Source organism: Mizuhopecten yessoensis, unplaced genomic scaffold, assembly GCF_002113885.1.
Source record: "Mizuhopecten yessoensis strain PY_sf001 unplaced genomic scaffold, ASM211388v2 scaffold11077, whole genome shotgun sequence".
Lineage (NCBI taxonomy): Eukaryota > Metazoa > Mollusca > Bivalvia > Pectinida > Pectinidae > Mizuhopecten > Mizuhopecten yessoensis.
Genome location: NW_018408868.1, coordinates 294,692 through 319,419, shown reverse-complemented (window position 1 = coordinate 319,419; position 24,728 = coordinate 294,692). Strand labels below are relative to the sequence as shown.

The 24,728-nt window shown below is 36.6% G+C and overlaps 1 protein-coding gene across 1 annotated transcript in view; it reads left to right on the top strand.

Annotated features, from left to right (window-relative positions):
* The window catches only part of LOC110465428 (squamous cell carcinoma antigen recognized by T-cells 3-like), a 49,553-nt gene that overhangs the window by 17,487 nt on the left and 7,338 nt on the right, over window positions 1-24,728 (top strand). Inside the window, exons 5-20 of the mRNA XM_021521230.1 lie at window positions 80-185; window positions 698-822; window positions 2,626-2,781; window positions 3,306-3,444; window positions 4,723-4,830; window positions 6,244-6,306; window positions 6,615-6,670; window positions 7,152-7,261; window positions 8,353-8,465; window positions 8,688-8,764; window positions 9,425-9,658; window positions 10,170-10,362; window positions 10,516-10,649; window positions 11,211-11,294; window positions 12,024-12,128; window positions 13,025-13,114. Coding sequence (XP_021376905.1) covers window positions 80-185; window positions 698-822; window positions 2,626-2,781; window positions 3,306-3,444; window positions 4,723-4,830; window positions 6,244-6,306; window positions 6,615-6,670; window positions 7,152-7,261; window positions 8,353-8,465; window positions 8,688-8,764; window positions 9,425-9,658; window positions 10,170-10,362; window positions 10,516-10,649; window positions 11,211-11,294; window positions 12,024-12,128; window positions 13,025-13,114 — 1,893 coding nt within the window. The remainder of the gene's footprint in view (window positions 1-79; window positions 186-697; window positions 823-2,625; window positions 2,782-3,305; window positions 3,445-4,722; window positions 4,831-6,243; window positions 6,307-6,614; window positions 6,671-7,151; window positions 7,262-8,352; window positions 8,466-8,687; window positions 8,765-9,424; window positions 9,659-10,169; window positions 10,363-10,515; window positions 10,650-11,210; window positions 11,295-12,023; window positions 12,129-13,024; window positions 13,115-24,728) is intronic.

Here is a 24,728-nt window from a genome sequence, read left to right as displayed (position 1 = left end):
ATACTAGGCCAGAAATAACCTTTTAAAAGAAACTTCTAGTTTTCTATGGGATGATGACTGGGACATGTGATTATTGTAGCCCGTGCCTGGTAAAGTAGCTACCCAAGAGCAGGAGGACTTGTTTAAGGCCCAGCACCAAAGAGTGAACAGCCTGTTCAAACGTCAACTGTCCATTCCACTATTTGGTAAGTCTTTTAGGAAACCAGTGGTATAACCCCATTTAAGGTAAACTTGAACTACCCGTACTTAATTTTTCTTTTCATTCATTAAAATTCAATTTTTATGTTTGTCTACTTGTGGATTCTATTTGAACCAGATAACGCAAAAGACATATTTTGGTGGACTTAAGTTGATTTTAACTTAAAATAAAGAACATTGACACAAATTCACCCTGTTTAATTCCATGTAGCATACAGTTATATTTTCTTTTTTTTTATCATTGCTACTACCTCTCCATTTCGAATCAATCTGTAATGAGTAGGACATGTGTTTTCGAATTTTATAAAAATGTTTGTAATGTTTAGAAATATTTTGCTTAGTAAAATTTGTCATCGTTGTAATGTCATATAGAATTTATACAAGGAAATGTCAATGAAAGGAATCATTTTCAGAAATTTATGGAATATAATGGTAGAACCTAGATGATAAACTGACATTATGTTTGATGTATCACGTTATTTGTGTTATGACACTGTAGATATGACGGAGACATACTGTGAATATAAAGACTGGCTACAAGAAGAGCTAGACAGCTTCACGGAACAGACCTACAAAAAAGTTTGTACTAGACTGGACAAGGTCAAGCCTCTAGAGGAGTCACTGGTCAGTTTATTATGTTCTATTATGAGAAAACTAAAAGTAATGTATAATTTGAAATACATGTCCATTAATGTTTTTAGGTCACCTGAGCTTTGCTCAAGTGACCTATTCTGATCACCTTCTGTCCGTCGTCGTCCGTAAACTTTTTACATTTTCAACTTTTTCTCAAGAACCATTGGATGGAATTTTTTCAAACTTGGTCAGAATCCTCCTTTGTAGATGAGGCTACACAATTGTAAAATTGGGATTCCTACCCCAACCCCTGCGGCCAGGGTGGGGCCCCAAGGGGAAAATTAACCAATATTTCAAAAATCTTCTTCTTCTCCAGACTCAAGAGGTACTACAGTCATTTTCTCTGCATTGATGGAAAGATCAACATGGGCTTTATTTAAATTGTAATTTTCAGGACCCCCAAGCTATCCGTTCTCCTTTGGGGAGGGGGTAAAGTTTACTATAGTTAATATAGGGAAACAACACTTTTGGGTATATTTTGACAATTTTCTGTAGGAAATTATTCTTACTTGGTGAGAATTATCTTTGGAGGAAGACGGTTTTAAAATGTAAAATTGGGATTCCTACCCCAACCCTAGGGGCCAGGTCGGGGCCCCAAAGGGAAAATTATCCAATGTTTCAAAAATCGTCTTCTCCAGACTCAGAGTTACTACAGTCATTTTCTCTGCATGGATAAAAAGATCATCAGGGGCTTTATTTAAATTGTAAATTTCAGGACCCCGACCCATCCCTTCTCCCTGTGAGAGGGGGTAAAGTTTACTATAGTTTATATCGGGAAATAACACTTTTGTGTATATTTTTACAATTTTCTGAAGGAAATTATTCTTACTTGGTGAGAATTATCTTTGGAGGAAGATGGTTTTTACATGTAAAATTGGGATTTATACCCCAACCCTAGGGGCCAGGGTGGGGTTCCAAAGGGAGCATTTACCAATATTTTAAAATTCTTATCCTTTGATGACACGACAAGTATTGTATTTCACTTAGTTGACATGCTGTTTTCCACATCACATCTAAACAACAAAATAAAGCTACCAGTACCTATGATATAACTCAGGTGACTGCTATTGCCCTTGGGCCTCTTGTTTTAGACGAGATATAATGAGTTTAGTTTTCTTCACTTTTGAATGAAATACTTGTAGATTTGCATTATATTTAGGAATAACTTTCTATTTTCTGTTTTGGAGAAGTTGTGAGATGATAACTCAAATTGAGCACAAGGAAAGTCGTAATCACATCATAACCCCACTGAATGGTTTTATGAATATAAACTATAAACATAGTTAGATCAGAACACATGTATGTACATTCTCTGGAAAACACATTGACACGCATGATTGATTCAATTAATCAACAGATTGGAATTTGAATATGCTTATGCTTGCAGGCCCACATTGACATTATCCAATTGTTTTTGGTGGGTAAACAAAAATCCAGATCTCTGCTGATACGTGTGGTAGTTGACATCATTGAAACTGGTCTTGTTCAATGGTTAGGTTGCGTGATGATATTTCCAGCTAGAGGGGATAAATTGTCTGGAGTATAAGCGAGGACAGAGTGTACCAGGTAACTGGTTTGTTTGTGTTATATGTCCTATTAACAGTTATGGTCATTTAACCCTTTCACCACTGTAGACCATAATGGACTCATCCAGATTAATGCATGGTAGAGTCTACTAAAGTTACATAGGGGTGAAAGGGTTAAGGACATACCAGATTTTGGTGGTGGAGCGTAAATATTAAATATGTACTGTAGTAAGCTGGATATACATAGCTTGGGTGTATGGTGTTACAGGAAGCCAGTGAGGCACCAAGGCTAGAAGAGTACAAGACGTATATTAAAATTGAGATGAAAGAGGGCGACCCAACCCGTATACAGTGTTTGTTTGAGCGGGCCATACAGGAGAACAGTCTCAACTCCGATCTGTGGCTCCAGTACACTAAATACCTGGTACGTTTATTTGTAGACATGTATTTCCATGAACATCAGCATTAGCCTTTACCAGTACAGTTTGTCAGTGAATCATTTTTCCTGGGATATGTCATCCACTGTGTCGCCTACAATTGCCAAATTTTGTATGTGAACACCATTTGAGAAGGCAGAGTACTAGTATTGCTTATGGAAATATTGTGCCACAATAGAGGCAGAGTTAAGGTCCTTTGTTCACCATGCGCTATGTAGTCTAATGTATATCTGGTATACTTAATCGCTGACAGTTGCCAAATTTTGTATGTGAAGTATTAGAAATTATGATCAATTTTAAAAAACATGTTTGTCCGTCTTATTGATTCTTCTATATTTCAAGGTCAATTTGTACATGCTAGTAAATAGAAGATAAAGCAGAAGTGTTGTTTTGATTGTACTTACCAAAAGACAAAAGCATGGAAATAATACCACAACAAAATTTACTGTTGTATAGTGATCTATGACAGAACGTTAAGATTGTGACTAAAGTTACAACTATTGCTATACAGGATGAGAAACTGAAGGTGAAGTCGGTGGTGCTACCTGTGTATGAGCGATCAGTACGGAACTGTCCCTGGTGTGGGAAACTATGGCACAAGTACATGCTGGCCATGGAGCGGTACCAGGAACCTAATGACAAGGTCAAAGGTGAAATTCTTTTCTTTTTCAGGTTGTAAACAAAGTTTTAACTAAAGATGGTTTGGAATAAATAGACTATCTTTTTTCAATCTATTTTTTACTCTCATCCTGGAAGTAAATCTACTATTTCAAAATCATACCTAGTTATGAACATTTAAAAAGTGATCTATAGTGTCTAACATCCATTTTTTGTGTTCATATTTGTCTGTACAGATTTGTTGTGTTACGTGAGTGATGACATGTGATTCGTCTCTACAGATTTGTTGTGTTACGTGAGTGATGACATGTGATTTGTCTGTACAGATTTGTTGTGTTACGTGAGTGATGACATGTGATTCGTCTCTACAGACTTGTTGTGTTACGTGAGTGATGACATGTGATTTGTCTGTACAGATTTGTTGTGTTACGTGAGTGATGACATGTGATTTGTCTGTACAGACTTGTTGTGTTACGTGAGTGATGACATGTGATTTGTCTGTACAGATTTGTTGTGTTACGTGAGTGATGACATGTGATTTGTCTGTACAGATTTGTTGTGTTACGTGAGTGATGACATGTGATTTGTCTGTACAGATTTGTTGTGTTACGTGAGTGATGACATGTGATTTGTCTGTACAGATTTGTTGTGTTACGTGAGTGATGACATGTGATTTGTCTGTACAGATTTGTTGTGTTACGTGAGTGATGACATGTGATTTGTCTGTACAGATTTGTTGTGTTACGTGAGTGATGACATGTGATTTGTCTGTACAGATTTGTTGTGTTACGTGAGTGATGACATGTGATTTGTCTGTACAGATTTGTTGTGTTACGTGAGTGATGACATGTGATTTGTCTGTACAGATTTGTTGTGTTACGTGAGTGATGACATGTGATTTGTCTGTACAGATTTGTTGTGTTACGTGAGTGATGACATGTGATTTGTCTGTACAGATTTGTTGTGTTACGTGAGTGATGACATGTGATTTGTCTGTACAGATTTGTTGTGTTACGTGAGTGATGACATGTGATTTGTCTGTACAGATTTGTTGTGTTACGTGAGTGATGACATGTGATTTGTCTGTACAGATTTGTTGTGTTACGTGAGTGATGACATGTGATTTGTCTGTACAGATTTGTTGTGTTACGTGAGTGATGACATGTGATTTGTCTGTACAGATTTGTTGTGTTACGTGAGTGATGACATGTGATTTGTCTGTACAGATTTGTTGTGTTACGTGAGTGATGACATGTGATTTGTCTGTACAGACTTGTTGTGTTACATTACATGTGATTTTATTCCTACAGAACTGATAGATAAGGCTCTCCTGGCAGGCTTCAGCAGTAGCGCGGATTACCTACTAGTGTGGAGTACTTACATAGACTATCTCCGGCGCAGAATAAAGTGGGACGAAGGTCTGTACACACCAGTCATAATACAATGGCTAGATACTAAATACAACCTTGACAGTCTGGTGTTCTGTTGAGGTTTGAAACCCTGTCAGTAATTGAAAGTACTGTACATCAAATAAACTATGTTTTTTGTATTATTTTAACTCACATTTGTAAATAGACATGTCCTTTATCATCTTTTTACATGCTAGTGTAATGAAAGAAACACTTTAGGGTTTCTGTGTTGAAGGTCAAGGTCACTGTTACTATTTTTAGAATCATTGTCATTGCTGAGTCAGCATTCTGAGTCAACTATATACATGGTGAGAAATACATTAAAAATACATTTAAAATAAATCATGTGATCGTATGTTATTGAGTATATGTTAACTATTCAATAAAATGCACATTGCGTAATGTTTATATTTCTTATATGCCAGAGAATATACTCATAATGTTTTTGCCATTTTACGTCATAAACACAAAAGACATTTTTATGCAAGCAAAATGCAAACTGCACAATAAAAATCTATTATCCATCGAAGAATGCAGTTGCTAGAGCAGATACTGATACATCATTGAATGTTCTATTAATTTCCTCATTCATACGTCACACAATGTGTGAATGCGAGGGGATTTGTATGACTTGTGATGCATTGTTCTGGTTGAGATATCTCTATGTCACCCCAGGGTGGATAAACCTGATGATAACCTATATAGAGGTGTACTATTATACTACTATATCACTAGCCTGATGATAACCTATATAAAGGTGTACTATTTCACTAGCCTGATGATAACCTATATAGAGGTGTACTAGATCCCTAGCCTGATAACCTATATAGAGGTGTACTATATCACTAGCCTGATGATAACCTATATAGAGGTGTACAATTTCACTAGCCTGATGATAACCTATATAGAGGTGTACTATTTCACTAACCTGATAACCTATATAGAGGTGTACTAGATCACTAGCCTGATGATAACCTATATAGAGGTGTACTATATCACTAGCCTGATGATAACCTATATAGAGGTGTACAATTTCACTAGCCTGATGATAACCTATATAGAGGTGTACTATTTCACAAGCCTGATGATAACCTATATAGAGGTGTACTATTTCACTAGCCTGATGATAACCTATATAGAGGTGTACTATTTCACTAGTCTGATGATAACCTATATAGAGGTGTACTATTTCACTAGCATGATGCCCAGGACTACTGGATTATATGTCGGGTATTATGAAAGTTTTTGTTTTATTTTTTTACCAAAAATTAGCTTTAGCTTGGCCAAGTAGAATGTTTAGAAATCTGGCAAGGGGCTAGTACTCTTAAACATTTTATTGAACACACATACTATAAAACCATAATATCTGTTAGGAAACTAGCTTGATATGTTTTTAATTATGTCTGCTATTATGACCCTCAGAACACAAGGAAGCATTGGAGCTGTTTCGGTTGACACTGGAGAAAGCTGTAGAACATTTAGCTGGTAATCAGGGATTTTTGAGATACTAAAACTATATTTGAATATGTGAGAAATATAATGGAATCATCTGAATCAAATCATTTATCGTATGTTACAATGTTTTCTTTTCTTTTTTCTTTTTTTGGCAAAATATGATTTTTTAATGTAAAAATTTTGACTATCTTGTTATTTTCATGGTTCGGTACCACTTGCAATGAGGACATGAGATTTTCATTTTTGAAAGAATAAAAAAAGGATGAAAAAGAAAAAAAAATTAATACAGTTTTTTTTATATGTCAATCCCTATAATACTGTGTTCATTGATTTGGCAGGTTTTGAAGATGGAGATCCATTTGGAACATTACGACAGTACTGGGCTAATATTGAAGTAGGTTATAGTTTTTATGAATTTATCTTTTATCGCATATCTGTCCGTGAACACATTGTATGACCATAACCTCCAAAGACGTGTATGACCATTCCGGTGGGTGAATGTTATTTTTAGGTTGCATGTCTCATTACAAGTTCAAGCCGACACCTCAAATGTCAAAGGTCATGGCAAGGTCACTAAGGTCAAATTTAACATTGAAATATATATAATCATGGTAACCTAATCACTGCAAATTCATAGATGTGCCTGTTTTACAGGAAAATATAATTGTTTCCTGCATGAAATAAACAAGAAGTTATTTATTTATTTACCAGTAAACAGATCTAGTAGATTGAAAATAGTTTTGGTGTTTGAATAATTTATGCAAGTAACCTTATTGATGTGCAGTCTTAACTTACCTGGACACAGAAATATGATATTTTTGCCAAGGGCAGTACTGAATTGAAAGCCTTACACAAGACTTTGTTTTTCACTTTAGGCAAAGTTCTGTACGAATTTGACCAAGGCTAGGGAGTTGTGGAATGAGATCATGACAGAGGGCCACGGCAGTGAGGCGACCATGTGGCTGGAGTTCTACAAAATGGAGAGGTATGGTTGTTTACTTCAGATGTTTAAGTAGAGTTACACTCATTTTGGATGATTTGATGGTTTAAGGATGATAAAAACAAGCTGACCATTATGAAATCAGAACTATAAGCACATACTGTAATTAAATACCAGTTATCAAGGTCATCTATTGAATTTATCATCCAAAAATGTTTGGCTTTGATTCGCACATCACAAAATGAAGGCATACCCATTAAATTTCTATCAACAGTCTTCAGTATCATTATTCTATTACACTTGTTGCGAAATTTTATCTCTAGCAACCATCAATTTTCTGATGTGACTAATGACAATAAGTACTGGGAATACTAGAAGTCGCCTAAACATTTTCTGAACAACTGTAGACACAGGATGTTCTTGAGGTTTAGTTTCTACATGAGGTTAATAAAGTCTTTCCAAGAATCGCTCAAAGAATTATGAACTTGGGACTAAATTTTAGGTTCAAGTGCATTCACCAACTCTATCTGACAAACTGACTCAAAATGGCTACCAATGGTGATCTCTGAGGATTTCCTACAAATTTGTTATTGGGGGTAGTTAACGTGGGCTAGAAGGGGGTCCTCATAGATCTGTTCTGCACTTGTAGAGTGCAGTATCACAATTTGACACAATAAAGAGGCCCTTCAAGGGAAAGAAATCTGTTCTTCATAACTACATTGTTGTGAGTGAAGGTTACAATTGAATTGCCTTCTGGCTGCTTGCTGTAACCCCCACCTACTAGCAGCAGCTTCTCTACTTAAAGTTTACAGCAGCCTGCTCCTACATGAATTGGAAAAATTTAGAATATTTTTTGTTCAATTTTGAAAGATAGCCCTCATTTTTCCTTCATTTTTGGGGAAATAAAGCATTTTTTTGCAAGAGGAAGCAGCCTGTATTCAGATTTAAAATAAGGCCAAAATAACTATCACTGACTATGACTAAAATGGGGCTAAATTGTACCTAATGACCTTCTCTTTTAATTAAGTTAATACTTCATATATGTACAGAGTATTAATATGTTGTTTATTTCCTGCAAACTACTTATTGTTGCCACACATATCACTCAATTTAAGAAACTAATCATGGTATTGCAGAATGTATGGAAACAACAAACATTGCCGGAGAGTTCTGACAAGGGCACTTAACTCTGTCACAGACTGGCCGGAGAGCGTTGTAGAAGCTTACACTAACTTTGAGAGAGAAGAAGGTAAATTACATTATGATGTATCTTCATCAGTTGTGATGATTCACTTCAATTTATTAAGTGACAGTACAATTCTAATGCAGAGGAAGATTTGAAGGTAAAATATTTTTCTTGTAAATGGTTTGTATGCAATCCAAGCATGTAATATAAACTTTGTGTATATCTATGGATAGAATATGTTGAGTCATCAGAAATAACTGCAGCACACGTGTTATAATTGTACAGGTAACATAGAAGACTATGACACTGCTGTTACCAAGTGTGAGGCTCAGATGGCGAGAATAATGGAGAGGCGGCAACAGGTAGCTCCTAGTCACCAACAGCTAGATTATAGGTCTACATTCGTTTGTGTAGCTACATGTATATTGTGATACATTTTTACTTATTAAACAATAAATGCATTATGCACTGGAAGACATGAAGAATGAACTCTGAACAGTTCCCACTGTTTATGACAGAAGGTCTTGTCATAGAATTTTTCTTCAGAAATAATATTCAGAGTTACGATATACCGGGAAATTTTCACCCAATGAAATAATCACCCTTCACCATTAATGGCCATATTCACCCGGTGTTAAGTTCCCCCTTCACATGTAATAGATACATATTGCATGCTGTATACTAATATTTGCTCTCGCGGTAAATTTGCCTTCATTTGCAGAGGGTGAAATAGTCAAAAGTTAATCTGCAGCGAAATTTTTTCCTGTATTCAGTATTTAATACAGAAACATGAGTTGATACTTATCTGTACCTTCAGGTTAGGCAAATTCAGTTAGATCCAAACTCATTAATGGCTACCAGGAATATCTAATGGTTATAGATATTCAACAGCGTTTGAAAAAATCAATTTATTTCTGAAATATTTATCATTGTTGTATGTAAAGTCAGAAATTTTATTATGATGAGTAATTAAGATCGGCACATGATAAATGAAAAAATTGATGAACAAATTGTTTTCAAAGGCAGCCGAGAAGGAGGCAGCTGTTAAAGAACAAAAGAAACAAGGCAAAAGTGATAAAAAGTCCCAGAAGAAAGGTCAGAAGGGCACAGACCAGCAAGGAACCAATCGCTTCCAAGGAAAACAAAGGTCAGGGGGTGAACAAAGGTCAGAAAATTGGTCACAGTCGGCAAACCAGAAGGAGAAAACTTACGAAGATTCAGAAAATGATGGACAAAAGAAAGCAGAGAAGAGAAAGGTAAAAAAAATATATGTTAAATTACTTGGTGGTAACAATCTTCCTTACTTCTGTAGTTATGACTATGTCGAGATAAATAAATAAAAACATTCCTTTTGATATTGAAATCATGTCAGGTTCTTCATGGTTGCCGATAGCAAACCAGTATTTTCCCTGAATACAGAATTTCTTTAACATTTAAAGACAGCATATTGCTTTTTCTTAAATGAACCCATCATCCTTTTGTATGGGGAAGACTGGGAGATCTGAAGCTAAGGGGATTTCATTGTCCAAACCAAGGTTCATATGCGACTAGTTTCTCCTTCATCATCTCAGTAAACCAACAAATACTAAACAAGAAACCAAACAAACGGTAATCAGAAAAGTAATATTTTCTAGTAAAGTTTATGTAGCTGGTCTTTACTGACAGGTATGGGAGAAATAAAATGCCATCCTCAGCGATTTTGAATTAAATGAAGCCTCGAGTGCGATATGAAATTGTCTTCACAGTTCTTGTTTATTTTGCCTGCAGTTCGAGGAATCATCAGGACAGTCAAATGACTTCAAGGTGCCACCACCTCCAGGTTTCAAGGGGCCAAAATCTGGCTCCCAAGGCCCTCCTCCAGGCTATAAGGGGCCGAAGTCTGGGTCTGCGGGACCACCACCAGGGTTCAAAGGTCATTCCAACAATTCCTCAGAGTCACCAGCTAAAAAACGCAAACTAGGTATGTATAAATATATACAAAACAGGACTTAAAGCTGAGTGTTACATTAAAGGGTACATCTTTAAATTCACCAATTTATATATTGCTTGAGGATGATGGGGAGAGCAGTGTGCCAGAGTAACACTTTAACTGTATGGACTGTCTGTCACACAGAAGCTGATGCTACAGGACAACACGGGGGTGATGGTGACTTTGCCGCAGACCCTTCAGCACAGAACAGGACTGCCTTTGTCAGTAACCTCGACTTCTCTATCGGAGAGGACAAGCTTGGAGAAATATTCTCTGAAGTAAGAATTATAGAAGAATCTGCTTTCAACCGCTATACTCGGGCCCACTTGTATAAAACATCTCAACGCTTGAGATTTTCCTCAAGTCTAAGATTTTCCATAGACAATACATTGCTTGAGATTTTCCTTAACTTTGAGATGTTTTATACAAGTGGGCCCTGGTTGATATTTCAGCAGTATATTGTAGCTAACAGAGGCTATACAGTTAAACATTTTGTTTCAATGAATGAAGCCTGGGAATGGCAAGAAGTTCTGTCGTTAGAGCAGTAGAATGGTATTGACTGTTTTTTGTTACAAAAACTGTCAATTGTGTTTACTAAATATTACAGGTAAAAACAATTCTGTGAAGGAAAACACATTTAATTCAAGAGTTTCACTTGCATTAATTGAGGTGTCTTATACAACATGCTTTCAACAAGGCAATTTTCCAATACATATTCTGCAAGTGTCTTTCAAAGTAACGACTTTGCAACTAGCAAATTAATTTTTACCCATTTTTCTCCTATCTTTGAACTTTCGTAAGAAATTTCTTTACTAAATTTGATAATTATTTGTCCCCAGTGTGGTGAGTTGACAGATATTAGGATTGCAAAGAACTTCAAAGGAAAATCGAAAGGATTTGCCTACATAGAGTTTAAAGACGAGGTAAGTGGATATTTGTTTATAACACCTGTAATTACCTTACTGATTGTATTGTTGTAATACCTGTCTATATCAGTTACTTTAGTAATGATAGATTTCCCAATTTCTATGCTTAAGGATCCCTGTCCCTCTGCTCTGCCGGTTTTGCTATATACAGTTACCTCCCCTTAAGGATCCCTGTCCCTCTGCTCTGCCGGTTTTCCTATACACAGTAACCTCCCCTTAACTTCAGATTGGATGTAACTGTAGCACATTTGGGCTCGTACACTTCTGTTGACCAGGTAACTCAATTGGTTACAGCGATAGTATAACAATCTGGAGTTCAGGGTATGAATCCCGGTCTAGCCCACTAAATGTTTACACTCAGAACACTCTAGTTGATTATATTTTGTTTATTTTGTCTAAACTATTTTTCTTAAAATCCTGCAAGGGTTGGTTGTCTCTTCAGAAATGTAACCTGGAACTATCATTTGACTTGTGTCAATGTGTAAATATCTGTTACGATATTTCAACCTTTTATAAATGTGAATGTCAATTTTGATTGTTCAACCTTGATGGTTCATTTTATCTTGAAATGTTGTGTCGACATTTTGACCTTGAACCAATCTTGAAGGTCACTGACGTTTCCAATCCATAGTTACAATTTTTGGCGGTGGTACGAGATCCTTAATCAGGAAATATCCGCACAACATTCCTTTCCTACTGAGGTCTGTAATAATAACTCTTTTCCAGTTTGGTGCTATGAATGCCATCAAGCTTGACAGAAAGTTGGTGGAGAATCGCCCAATGTACGTCTCAAAGTACGAGGAGAAGGGCAAAAGCAAGGCACAGTTTAGGGTAAGTCTCACTACAGTAAGGGAAGCTTGACACACTTTGTGGTGTCTGTCTGGGATGGCTTTATTCATGTAGTTTAGTTTTCAGTTTCATTTACAGCTGTTCATTTGTAAAACTCAAATTTGAAAGGTAATTTAGAGACAAAAGGAAAATTGTATGTAATACTATGAAGTCACTTATTGGTAGGGTTTTCAATTTGACTGATTTGGTGGCTGCTCTTCATCAATGAAATCATAGGTCCACCAAGTAATTACAAGTTTGGCATCAAGCTATTACTGTATAGCGGTTAAATTTCGCGGGGGTTTTAATTTCCCTATATTTGCGCTTTGACTAATATCCGCGAAATCTTAACACCAGCGAAATTACCGCAAATGTTAACCACTTTTATGGACCTTATCATAACCTGTTGAAAATACTTATAACCCAACGCTGTTATGCAAGCTTAAATGAACTCAAATTGGATTATCACTGGACAACTGGGCAGTCCATGTCAAAACAGCACTAACCTATAAGTGACCACAACATATTTATGTGAACACAGTAGGTGATGAGTTGATTACAGTTTACTAAAGGTGCATACACATTTTATTTTCTGCCGAGTGAAGTCACTGGCGGATGACGACGCTCTGGATCAGTGTTTTCAAACGGGTTACCGTATTTCGAGGTTTAACCCTTAAATGATGACCCTCTAAATACTTTGGACGACACAGCGAAATTTAAACCCCGCAAATATTTAATGAATACAATTGAATCAATTGTCTTCATACAATGTAACCATGAATGATTATACAAGTGTTTGTTCTGTATTTATAATATGCCTATGTCATATAGTCCATATATTATGTCAGAATTCTTACAAATCTGAAACGGTGCTTGGATTTATGAAAGTTCTTTTTCAGTACTCTATTGACCTGGAGAAGAACAAGCTGTTTGTGAGTGGTCTCCCCTTCACCTGTACCAAGGACGCCCTTCAGGTCATGTTTGGAGCGGTAAGAAATCACTGAGATCATTGACCAGACTACTGTATTATCATATAGTTTCGTTGGTGTTAAATTTCATTGTTTTTGTTTTGGGGACAAATTCGTTGGGATTATATATTTGGGGATCAATATTTTAAAACCCAGTATTTTTTTCTGTTTGACACCTGGACTATAAGACAATAGGTCCGGCTAACCGTACATCACCCGAGGTGATCACCTGCCCACTTCAGGTGAAATTTTTACACCTCACTTCACCCCAGTCAGGAGAAAACAATAGATCGACCATCTCTCGTTGGTCATATAATTTAGTCTAGACAAACATGTGTGGTAGTTAATAGCTATATACAATGGAAGTAATTAGGCTTACCGTCATTTTATAGCACAAGTTCTGATAAGAAAACGAGCATGCATTTAATAAATATTCACAGTTACCTTGACACATTGTGTGAGAAAATCATGCCGATTTCAATGTAAATAATACTTAAGAAGGAAGACGTGTGTTTTAATGCATTAGAAGTTTATTTCCCTGTCTGTCTGTTGAAAAAGTTTCAAAATCGGGGCATGCCATCCCGACAGCATGGTGCCGGAAATCGATCCAAAATTAATGTTATTGTCATAAACAACTGACGACGACTGCATTATTTACACTTTACACCCTTTTCGTTGAAAAGAATATTTTATTATTTCTAAAAAGGGAATAATTAGTGTTTTTATACGTCCGTCAAATTTGACGGGAGTATTATGGTATGGCGTTGTCCGTCCATCTGTCCAGCAAAAACTTTTGTTTGTCCGGCAATCCTCTCCTACATTTTTGACTGATCTCTTTGGAACTTTGTATACATCATAATCATGATATGAAGTTGTGTCTCCCTTAAAAGAATTTTGATGCGACGATTTTTGCAAAAGTTATTGCATTTCAGTATTTGATTTTTTGTCCGGAGATTTTCTCCTACATTTTTTATAGCATGTCAGCTAACCACTCTTAGAATGATGCAGATTTGATTTTAATGTATGAAAGTATATAACAATATATGACTCTCGACGGGCGTTTATTGTTTCGCCCCGCGGTACTCTTGTTTCATATTTTCGTTTAGTTTATATTTCGTGTACTTAAAATTTCGTTGGGGCTATATTTCGTGGTTTTAAGTAAACTAAATTAAATCCCCAACGAAATATTATGCTTTTACAGTATTAGTTTTTGATAGTCCATGTTTATTTACCGCAGTGAAGTGGTGAAAGATGCTGTAAAAGTCACACTTAATTATAACTTATCAGAAGGTTTGCTGCAACATCTTAATATTGGTGTAAGCCAGTTCACCTAGTGACTAAGATCAATCATTTGCAATCATCAACAGTTATTTCATCATTTTTCACATCTTTTATCAAGAGTTTTGTTTCATTTAATACCACATTATTAATGACCAACCCTAGACCTCACAAACTCGTTTGTTGCGACAAACCTCCTGATAAGTTATAATTAAGTGTGATTTTTACAGCATCTTTCACCACCTCACAAACCCTCCTAGACCTCAGAACTGACCCTTCTAGACTTCACAACTGACCCTATTAGACCTCACAAACCTCTTAGACCCCACAACCGACCCTCCTACACTTCACAACCGACCCTCCTAGACTTCACAACCGACCCTATTAGACCTCACAAACCTCCTAGACCTCACAACCGACCCTCCTAGACCTCACAACTGATCCTCCTAACTTCACAACCGACCCTCCTAGACCTCACAACCGACCCTCCTAGACCTCACAGCCAACCAGTTTATAATGGTTTACGGGATGGTTTATGTGCCTTTTATTTCGAAATGTATTGACTATATTGTGTGAGTGCGTCTAAAGTATGATACGTGTATAAACAATGATACTGAAGTGTCATTTTCCTTTTACTTCTACATTATGTAACACTGTTTTGTGATAACGTGTTACGGTTAATCTGTTGGAGCTTTAGTGAAGCTTTTTTTTTATTTTATCTTTTATACGGTACCAGAGTAATAGACTCATTAGAAAAGAAATCCTGGTCAATACAACAATATTTCAACAGTCATCAAATGTCTTGTATATTCTAAAACTTTGAGATGCATACAAATTTGGGTTAAGGGAATCAAAATAGTTGCATAGAGATAAGACGTAAATATGTATGCAAATTTTAACTTTTTCAATTTCATTAAGTTTGAAACAAGCGGGGACTGGATAATGATCTAAAGAGGAATCTGTTGTTTTGACAATGTAGTTTTATGCTTTCTCATTTTCTTTACTATTTAAATGGTAGTGCTTGTAAACGCTTCATTATGACATGAAACTTCTTAGAAATAAGTTGGTACATAGAATGGCTGTTCATTGTCAGTTGTACTTAAAACCTGACTAGTGACAAGTACAAACTTCTTCACCTTACACGATACAGGATCTAACGAGAACTTAGGTCACACCGACTGCCGAACACCATCTGGCGTTACGTTAATGTACAGTACATGTATACAGTAGATAGCATACATTTTTGATAGGGAGAACTAAATATTCTTAACGCCTATGGAATGATCTAGTGCATTGTATTAGTTGTTTATTAAAATTGTAGTTACTGTATTATCAATTTAGTTTTAAATAGTCATTTGCTACAAATTTCAATAGAATGAATGAAATGTTATGAAGATTTGCTTATTATTTCCACATCACAACTCCAATTCCTGTGACTCAAATCTACTAAAACCTCAGTCAGTGCTTGCTTGGAATAGGTTTTCAGGACTAAAGGTCAAAGGCTAAGGTCATTGTTACAATAAATGCAAAATTGATTTCTGCAAAATAAAATGAGTTCCCTCAGGGACGTATAGTGAAGGGGATTAGCAACTCCCTCTCTGCCTTACCAATTTTATGACACGTCAATCTAGACTTACCTCCCCCTGATTCCAGGGCAGATAGCGAGCGCCACCTATCTCAATTTTGACAAAGCAAGATGGCGTCGATACCGCTTCGTTAGATGCAGAAGTTGGTGTGAAAACAAACCAATCTCAATAAGTGTTCTTACGTCATTTGTTTATCCCATTGTAATAAGCTGATTGTATAACTTTTAATTGATAAAATCTGTGGTATCATAGTAATTGATGTCTCGTTTTTGGGTTTTATTTTTCTATTTTTAAACGCGATGTAACGCGTGGTTCAGAGTATTGTGGTGGGCTTCGATAGACAAAAATGCGGGATAAAAAAACCCCACATGTATGTGAACCACCTCACTCCAAAAGTATTTGACCGATCTTTTTTAAATAAGCAGCAATAGAAAGCTGAATAAATTTTATAACGACCCAACCCATTTTAGATGCAAATAATATAATTTAACTTGTGTTATTTTTGTGTCAAAAAGACTAAATATCTGCATTATTTTTCACTGGAACGTAAATCATTATTGCGAAAGTAGTTGGTGACTGCTCACTGTTTTGATTAAATTTTATAAACTATCGATTATATTTTTTAAAACAATTAATATCAATAAACAGCTGAGTAATTTCTATGTTAAGTAGGCCTGATTTGATTTGCATTACTTGGAACGATAGCGATGTCACAGATGAAATTACTCGTCTGGTAACGAAGGACACGTGTTGTTAAAAACCCTAAACAAAAATGCGGGATAAAAAAAACCCACATGTATGTGAACCACCTCACTCCAAAAGTATTTGACCGATCTTTTTTAAATTATCAGCAATAGAAAGCTGAATAATTTTTATAACGACCCAACCCATTTTAATTGCAAATAATATAATTTAACTTATGTTATTTTTGTGTCAAAAAGTGTAAATATCAGCAATATTTTTCACTGGAACGTAAATCATGGCGAAAGTAGTTGGTAACTGCTCACTGTTTTGATTAATTTTATAAACTATCGTTTGTATTTTTTAAAACAATTAATATCAATAAACAGCCGAGTAATTTCTATGTTAAGTAGGCCTGATTTGATTTGCATTATTTGGAACGATAGCGATGTCACAGATGAAATTACTCGTCTGATAACGAAGGACACGTGTTGTTAAAAACCGTAAACAACCGGAAATGTTAAACGCAACAAAAAAGTATCGCCTGCATTCGAGGATCAGCTCATTTAAAAAATACTTCTTTTTGAAATTTACAGCGATAGAAAGTTGAATAATTTTTTGATATGTAGTACTAATTTTTATGGCAAAAAATAACAAATAACTTGTGCTGTTTTTGTGTCAAAAAGTGTCAATATTAGCATTATTTTCACTGTAACGTGCTTTACGAAATGTGATTTGTGTAATAGCCACCAACACAGCCGAAAGGCTAGACATAGTGGCAACGATAGCCCTGTCCCTGGAATAAAAAGAAGACCTACTAATACACAGTCGCAATTAGGGCTAACCGTTATCAAAACACTTCGATCTCGGCGAGATTGTGACATGACACCGAAAGCAGGTGCGTGCTTAATTTTAACGCTAGTGCGCAAGCGCAGGCTGATAGAGAGGGGCTCTCGATGACTTCGCGGTTCGGTGAACAAACACAAAAGCGACGTGCTATAGAATCTTGACTGGGGCAGAGTTGCCAATCCCTCTATATACTGTCCCTGGTTCCCTTTGCTTTACAAATTCAAATTTCATATGATGCATCCACACCGAAAAGATGTTCTTGTGATTGGAGTTCAGATCCAAAGGTCGAAGTTCAATGTTACGTACATATAGAAAGTGTGTTTCTGCAATATAAGTTGAGTTTGTGTGGGCTGATCAAACATATATTGCTTTCATACTGGAAGTGTTTGTATGGAATTGCTTTGCGAGTCTGGGGGTCAAGGTCACAGTAACTATAATTAGAAAATTGGTTTCTGCACAACTCAAATTCCCATGAGCCAATCAAATTCATTTTTCATCTGCATCCTAAATAAAAAGTGCTTGTTTTGGATCAATTTTCATGTACAAAGCTGAGAAGTCAAGGTCACTGTTATTATAAACGGAAATGAAGAATTGGTTTCTGCTCAGTGTCTTGAGTGCCCTTGGGCTGATCAGACTTAATACACTGCTATCTTACTGAAAGTGACTGCATGGGATTGCGTTTAGGTCTGAAGGCAAAGGCTTTGGTTGTTACTACATGTATAAATAAAAAATTATGTTTCCATGTAATTCCTCCACCTTAACACAAACTTAAGGGATTAGTGTTGCTCAGTTATACCTTGTTATAGCCTTGGAAAATTATGAAGTCGTTATTCATCAAAGCTGTCAGACACTTACCTCTGTATGACAATTTTGTTTCCTTTTTGTAAAATTTCCGAGAGCCTAGTATAAAATAATATCAATGGTTCTCACAGTCAGAGGAACTACAAATATATGTAAGGTGAACATTTTGCAAATTCACATATTTTATTTTAGCATACTGGCTTGCATTGAAACGTTTGTATGCCTACAATGTACCAGCAAAATCATTTTTGATTGTTCTACCAATAAACAAATGGCTTGGTGTGACCCAGTACCTAACCGTGTCGTGATTGATATTACCCAGTACATTAAGCACTGTATCCAGATACACATCTGGACACAGTTGTTTAAAGGCTAATTAGCTTAACAAGTCTTCACCACAAATTTCTAGAGTGCAACTTTTGAGAAATATCCCTGAAATATACATTGTCCATTTTTTTCCCCATTTCTTATGTATGAATATATATTTTGAATCCACATACATGAACATGCAAAAATAATTCTGAATTTCATTAATTTGGAAAATTTGGAAGATGCAGGGCTATCAGCTGACCCTTAACAGTTAGCAATTTCTTAAATTTCAATGGTCAAAACACCTGTCAAATAGACATGTCCTTTCAAGCCCGAGCTTATCATGCCTTGGAAATCTGGACCCTGGTCCTTGATCAGTAACTTCTATATCTGGGGTAACTATTAATTGCTAGTGATGAGTTCTACTCTGGAACGGAGGAGGGGAGTGTTCCAGTTGAGAATACAAAATGAAAATAATAATCAATTGCTTTGAATCTAGCTTACATGACTTTTTTCAGAAATTAAATGCCCCGGATAGGTAATGAACAATTGGTAGACTTCAAAAAACTTAACCCCATCCCAAATTTCCATGATCACATGATATCTACCATATGATGAATGTTACTGTACACTGTACCAAGCACCAGCCTTCACTAGTATGTGTACCTGACCAGGATACACTGGGCTCTAAACAATATAGCTCTTGTAACAAACAAGGAAGTACACAGTTTCCCAGAGAAGGTCACTACAGATGTGTCGGATTAAATAAAATTGTTATTGACAGGATGTGTATCAGAAATGAAAGTTAGCAGCACTTCTATAGGATCAATAGGACCTGTGAGATAGTCCCTACAGTGTGACTACACCAGGATGAAGGAAACAGCTCTAATCTCAGCTGACTCCGTAACAAGTCACATCCCTGTTATTGTAAAATTAATCTCAGGTGAAAGTGGAATAGGAAATGATACTGAGGCAGATTCTGATTAGTCTCGACTGGTACACCTGGATTGGGTCGGGGACTCTGGGTTTGCACTCCCAACAGCAAGTCAGAGTCTGCAAGTGTGTCACTTGTGCAGGGCATAGCTCATGAAACATACTTTTGCCAAATTTTGTATGCAAGTACCTCTTTCTTTGGATGGCGGAGTATCATTTATGAAAATTAGGTCTTAATCCTCACTATATACAAGGTTATTTCCCTTTGTTTACCATACAACATTAATATATCAAAGTAATGCTATAAAAATGACAAGAATCGAACGTGTGTTTTCTTGATTGCTTGGTCTGATAGAGGTCATTGAGCCTTGAGCAAATTTTTCATGATATTGTTTGTTTCACCAGTTCACTTAAAGTGACTTTTCTGCAAAATGTATGAATTTCAATTATGGCTGAAGTGAATTTATCTAAAGGCTTTCACTCCAAACAAATCTCATTTAAAATTGTATGTATTATTGTAAACGGCACAAATCATCTAAATGTGCAAATACACAGACTGACCATAGCCACAAGAGGCTACTCTGACAAAGCTTACTAGATTTGTGCTCACCAGACACCCATGTTGACTGCCTAGGTGTTTTCCCTCAATTACAATAAACATTATTCTTATGGGCTACCTGAATCAAGCAGGACCTTCATGTTTATTTTTCAGTAGCATCATTTTTGCAATACTTTTCTATTTTAAGATTTAAGCCATTGTCATTCTTCTTTATCCAGGGTATACTTGCTTCAAATGTATTCTTCAAAATCATTCTCAGTATATCAAGTAACACATTAATGATTTCTTATACCGTAACTTAAACAGAAATGTGGAAATGTCACATGTATGTATAGTTGCATGCAAGCAGCGATAAACATAAGGTCATAAAATGTTTTTAATTAGGGCCCCATATCGGAGATACGGGTGCTCTTATAGTAATCACTGTCTGTCTGTCTGTCTGTCCGTCCACACATTTTGTTCCTGGCTAATAACTTTGGTATTTATTGACCGATGTACATGAAACTTGGTCAAGATGTTCAGTTCACAAAAATACACATTGAGGTAAAAAGTCAAGGTCAAAAGTCAAGGTCATTAAGTTCAAATGTCAAAGTCAAATTTTGCATCTTTTTACTGATGAACATTTTGTTATGACATGATGAAGCAAAGTTGATCAGAATTAAACAAGGAGTCAACCTGACCAAATTGTCAAGGCCATTGGGTCAAAGGTCAAGGTTTAATGTTGTATCTTTTCACTGGTGAACACTTTGGTATGACACTTTGAAGCAATGTTGCTCAGAATTACACAAGGAGTCAACTGACCAAAGGTCAAGGTCATCGGGTCAGGGGTCAAGGTCAAATTTTGTAGCTTTTCACTAATGAGCATTTTATGACTTAAAGAAGCAAAGTTGTTCGGAATTAAACAATGAGACACATTGAGGTAAAAAGTCAAGGTCAAAGGTCAAGGTCCTTAGATTCAAAGGTCAAGGTCAAATTTTGCATATTTTCACTGATGAACATTTTGTTATGACATGAAGCAAAAATGATCAGAGTTAAACAAGGAGTCAACCTGACCAAATGTCAAGGTCATTGGGTTAAAGGTCAAGGTTAAATTTTGTATCTTTTCACTGGTGAACATTTTGGTATGACACTTTGAAGCAATGTTGCTCAGAATTTAAAAAGGAGTCAACTGACTTTAAAGTCAAGGTCATTTTATGTTATTATGTAGCAAACTTGTTCAGAACTTAACACATAGTCAACTGACCTTAGGTCCAGGTTACGGGGTCCAATGGGTCAAGGTCAAGTTTTGTATTTTTCACTGATGAACATTTTTTTATAAAATTATGAAGCAAAGTTGGTCAGAATTCAAGGGACATCACGTGAAAAGCGATATTTTTTTTAATGAATGTATGTATTGTATGCACTTCCACTTATGTTACCTCGCTATCCCCATATTCATAGTCCGTTCCAAATGTCCAGTTTGACCACTTGAATTGTTCGGGAAAGCCCTGCTAAAAATAGCGCCGATAACGTCACCTGACTAGGCAGTAAACGCGAGCGGTCTGGGCGAGATGAAACGGTTTCCAAAGGGGCCCCCAGAGAGGGGCGTCAGGCAAATGCAACTTCTTACCGCACTATGAAACCAAGTAATATGATTTCTAAGTCCGTATTAAAACCTATTGAACAGTAGTTATTCATCATCAGAAGTTAATTGCACACTTGCCAATATTCAGAATTTAAATTTATTTAGCTTTAAACATATTTGTTGCCAATTAAATTGAACATGGGATGGGGCTCACGTTTTTACAATTTATCACAGCCTTCGCCCGTCATACATTTACAATTAAATGTCAACAATGATAATAGGCATAAACATTAAGTATATATATATAAATATATATTGAATTCAGTACCGGAATGTGACATCTGTACGGGGCTAAACACCTTTCTTCAACCATGGGACAAACCTTCTGTAAAAAGGAATATTCACGAGACGAATATCCCTTTTCAAATGTTGTCATAAAGTGCATACATGCAATGACAAACTACACGCGTATAAAAAAAGAGAAACGTTTGTGATTTTTTTTATTACATTGTACAACTCAATATCTTTGGCAATTTGGTTTCTTCTATACCATGCATATAAATTTATGTATACTTTTTTCCCCACTTTCACTGTCTCCATACGCTAACACTTACAGTAACATCACACACACTAAACTGTATGGCAAAACCACTACGTGTACATGTAGAATATGTGCCAAATATGGGACGTGTTGAGATACTTTATAATTAAATTTTTTCAATACTTTTCATATATTAAAGCATTCTTGTCAATGGACCCTTTTTATGTTGAGCCAACTTTTCTTTAATCATTTAATTTTTGTCCGAAACAAAAGCCGTAGTTATCGGCAGCACGCGTCATTTTTACAACGGAAACAAATGTTTCTTCCCCTGTTTTCAATACGTATTCCGATTCTATCTGAAGTCGAAAATTAATTCTTTATAGAGAAAAGGTTGTTACATGATCATACATTCTAAGTCAACAACATATGAAAACATGTACTGTTGAAAAATTACAGATACAGATACAGAAGCTTTATTTTACGTCGAATATTATAAACATACAACATAAGCTACGAAGAGCTTGTATTTCGACAAACACATGTAAAGAACAAAATACATAACAAGAAAAAAAAATTACAAAATACACATACATATTGAAACGTTAAACAGTAAAAATAAAACATTTGCAGAAAATAAACATATGACAAAAGCATCAAATTGTAAACTACAAAGCTGACAAAAAGCACAGAGCCATATGTAAAGCTGTACGTTACATTTTAAACAGAGAAAAATACACTTCAGTCAGCACAGGACACATACGAAGCAGGAAAAAATAGGTAGCCAAAAACGCTAACCAACACATAAAGTGCATCCGCACTCGGGCCCGCCCCACCTCAGGATCAGTCTGCCGAACTCGGAGTAGTTCTCCACTTTACGTAATTCGTTCGGCAGGCTGTCCAATATGCGGGCGCCCTCATAGCGGAAGGACCTCTTTCCATAACTGGTGGTGTTGACCCTTGGTAGCTGTGCTGTATTTTCATTCCTTAATGAATAAGATGAACATTTTATATTTATTATTTCTTGTAGGTAGTCGGGAGATAACTTATTAACAATTTTAAAAACTTCACAAGCAATGAGTTTCATGCGAGTAATATTTAAATAATATGAGTCTGTGCTCGATAAAATATCCTTGTAGTCTGAGATATAATCATTTAGTACAAAACGGAGTCCGCTCTCCTGGATTTGTTCCATCTTGTTTGTGCTAGATTTATTAGCTCACCGGGTCCGAAGGACCAAGGTGAGCTTATGCCATACCGTGGCGTCCGTCGTCCGTCCGTCAACAATTTCTTTAAATGACTTCTTCTTCTTAACCACTGATTGGAATTTAACTAAATTTGACTGGAAGCATTCCTAGGGGGTGGAGATTCAAAATTGTACAAATGGTTGGGCTGACCCCCCAGGGGGCTGAGGGGCGCGGCCAAAAAGGGGTAATTTTATAAGACTGGAAGCATCCCTAGATGGTGAGGATTCAAAATTGTACAAATGGTGGGGCTGACCCCCCAGGGGGCTGAGGGAGGGGCCAAAAGGGGGGCAATTTGGCTATATTGCTATAAACGACTTCTTCTGTAGAACTATGCCATGGATATCGATCATATTTGGTCGGAAGCATTCATGGGAGGCAGGGATACAAAATTGTACAAATGGTGGGGCTGACCCCCCGGGCTAAGAGGTGGGGCCAAAAAAAGTTTATTGCTTGGAAATGGTTGAGATCCCCACCATATAACCACATATACAATTGCTGAGTATAAAGAGAAGAATGCACATTTGCTTCCAGGATCGCCCTAGGGTCTGACCCCACCCTTGGAAACATAGTCCCTGGGCCATAACATTAAAACTGTTGAGATCCCCACCCCAAACCTATATATACAAAAGCTGGGCATAAAGAGACGAATGCAGTCACGATGTTAGAATAGACCCTGGGGTCTGACCGAACCCCTAGGGACCTAGTTTCTTAGTCACAGCTTGGAAACAGTTGAGATCCCCACCCTATAAAGAGATGAATGCACATATGCTTCCAGGATGACCTGTGGGGACTGCCCCACCCTTGGAGACTTAACCCCTGGGTCCTAACTTCGAAATGGTTAAGATCCCCACCCCAAAACTATATATACAATTGTTGGGCATAAAGAGACGAATGCAGTCATGATATTAGAATTGACTCCAGGGTTTGCCCCACTCTTGCAGACTTAACCCCCGGGTCATAACTTTGAAACGGTTGAGATCCCCACCCAAAACTATATATACAAATGCTGGGCAAAAAGAGACAAGTGCAGTTATGATATTAGATTTGATCCTGGGGTCTGGCCACAACCGTAGGGACCTAGTTTCTGAGTCACAGCTTGGAAACAGTTGAGATCCCCACCCCATAACCATACATAAAATTGCTGGGCATGAAAAATCGAATACAGATATATATGCTACACGGATTGGCCTTGGGGTCTGGCATATTCCCTTGGATCTCATTTGGAGAATATTTTGCCATGATTGCTTAGATATCCAGGTGAGCGATACAGGCCCTATGGGCCTCTTGTTT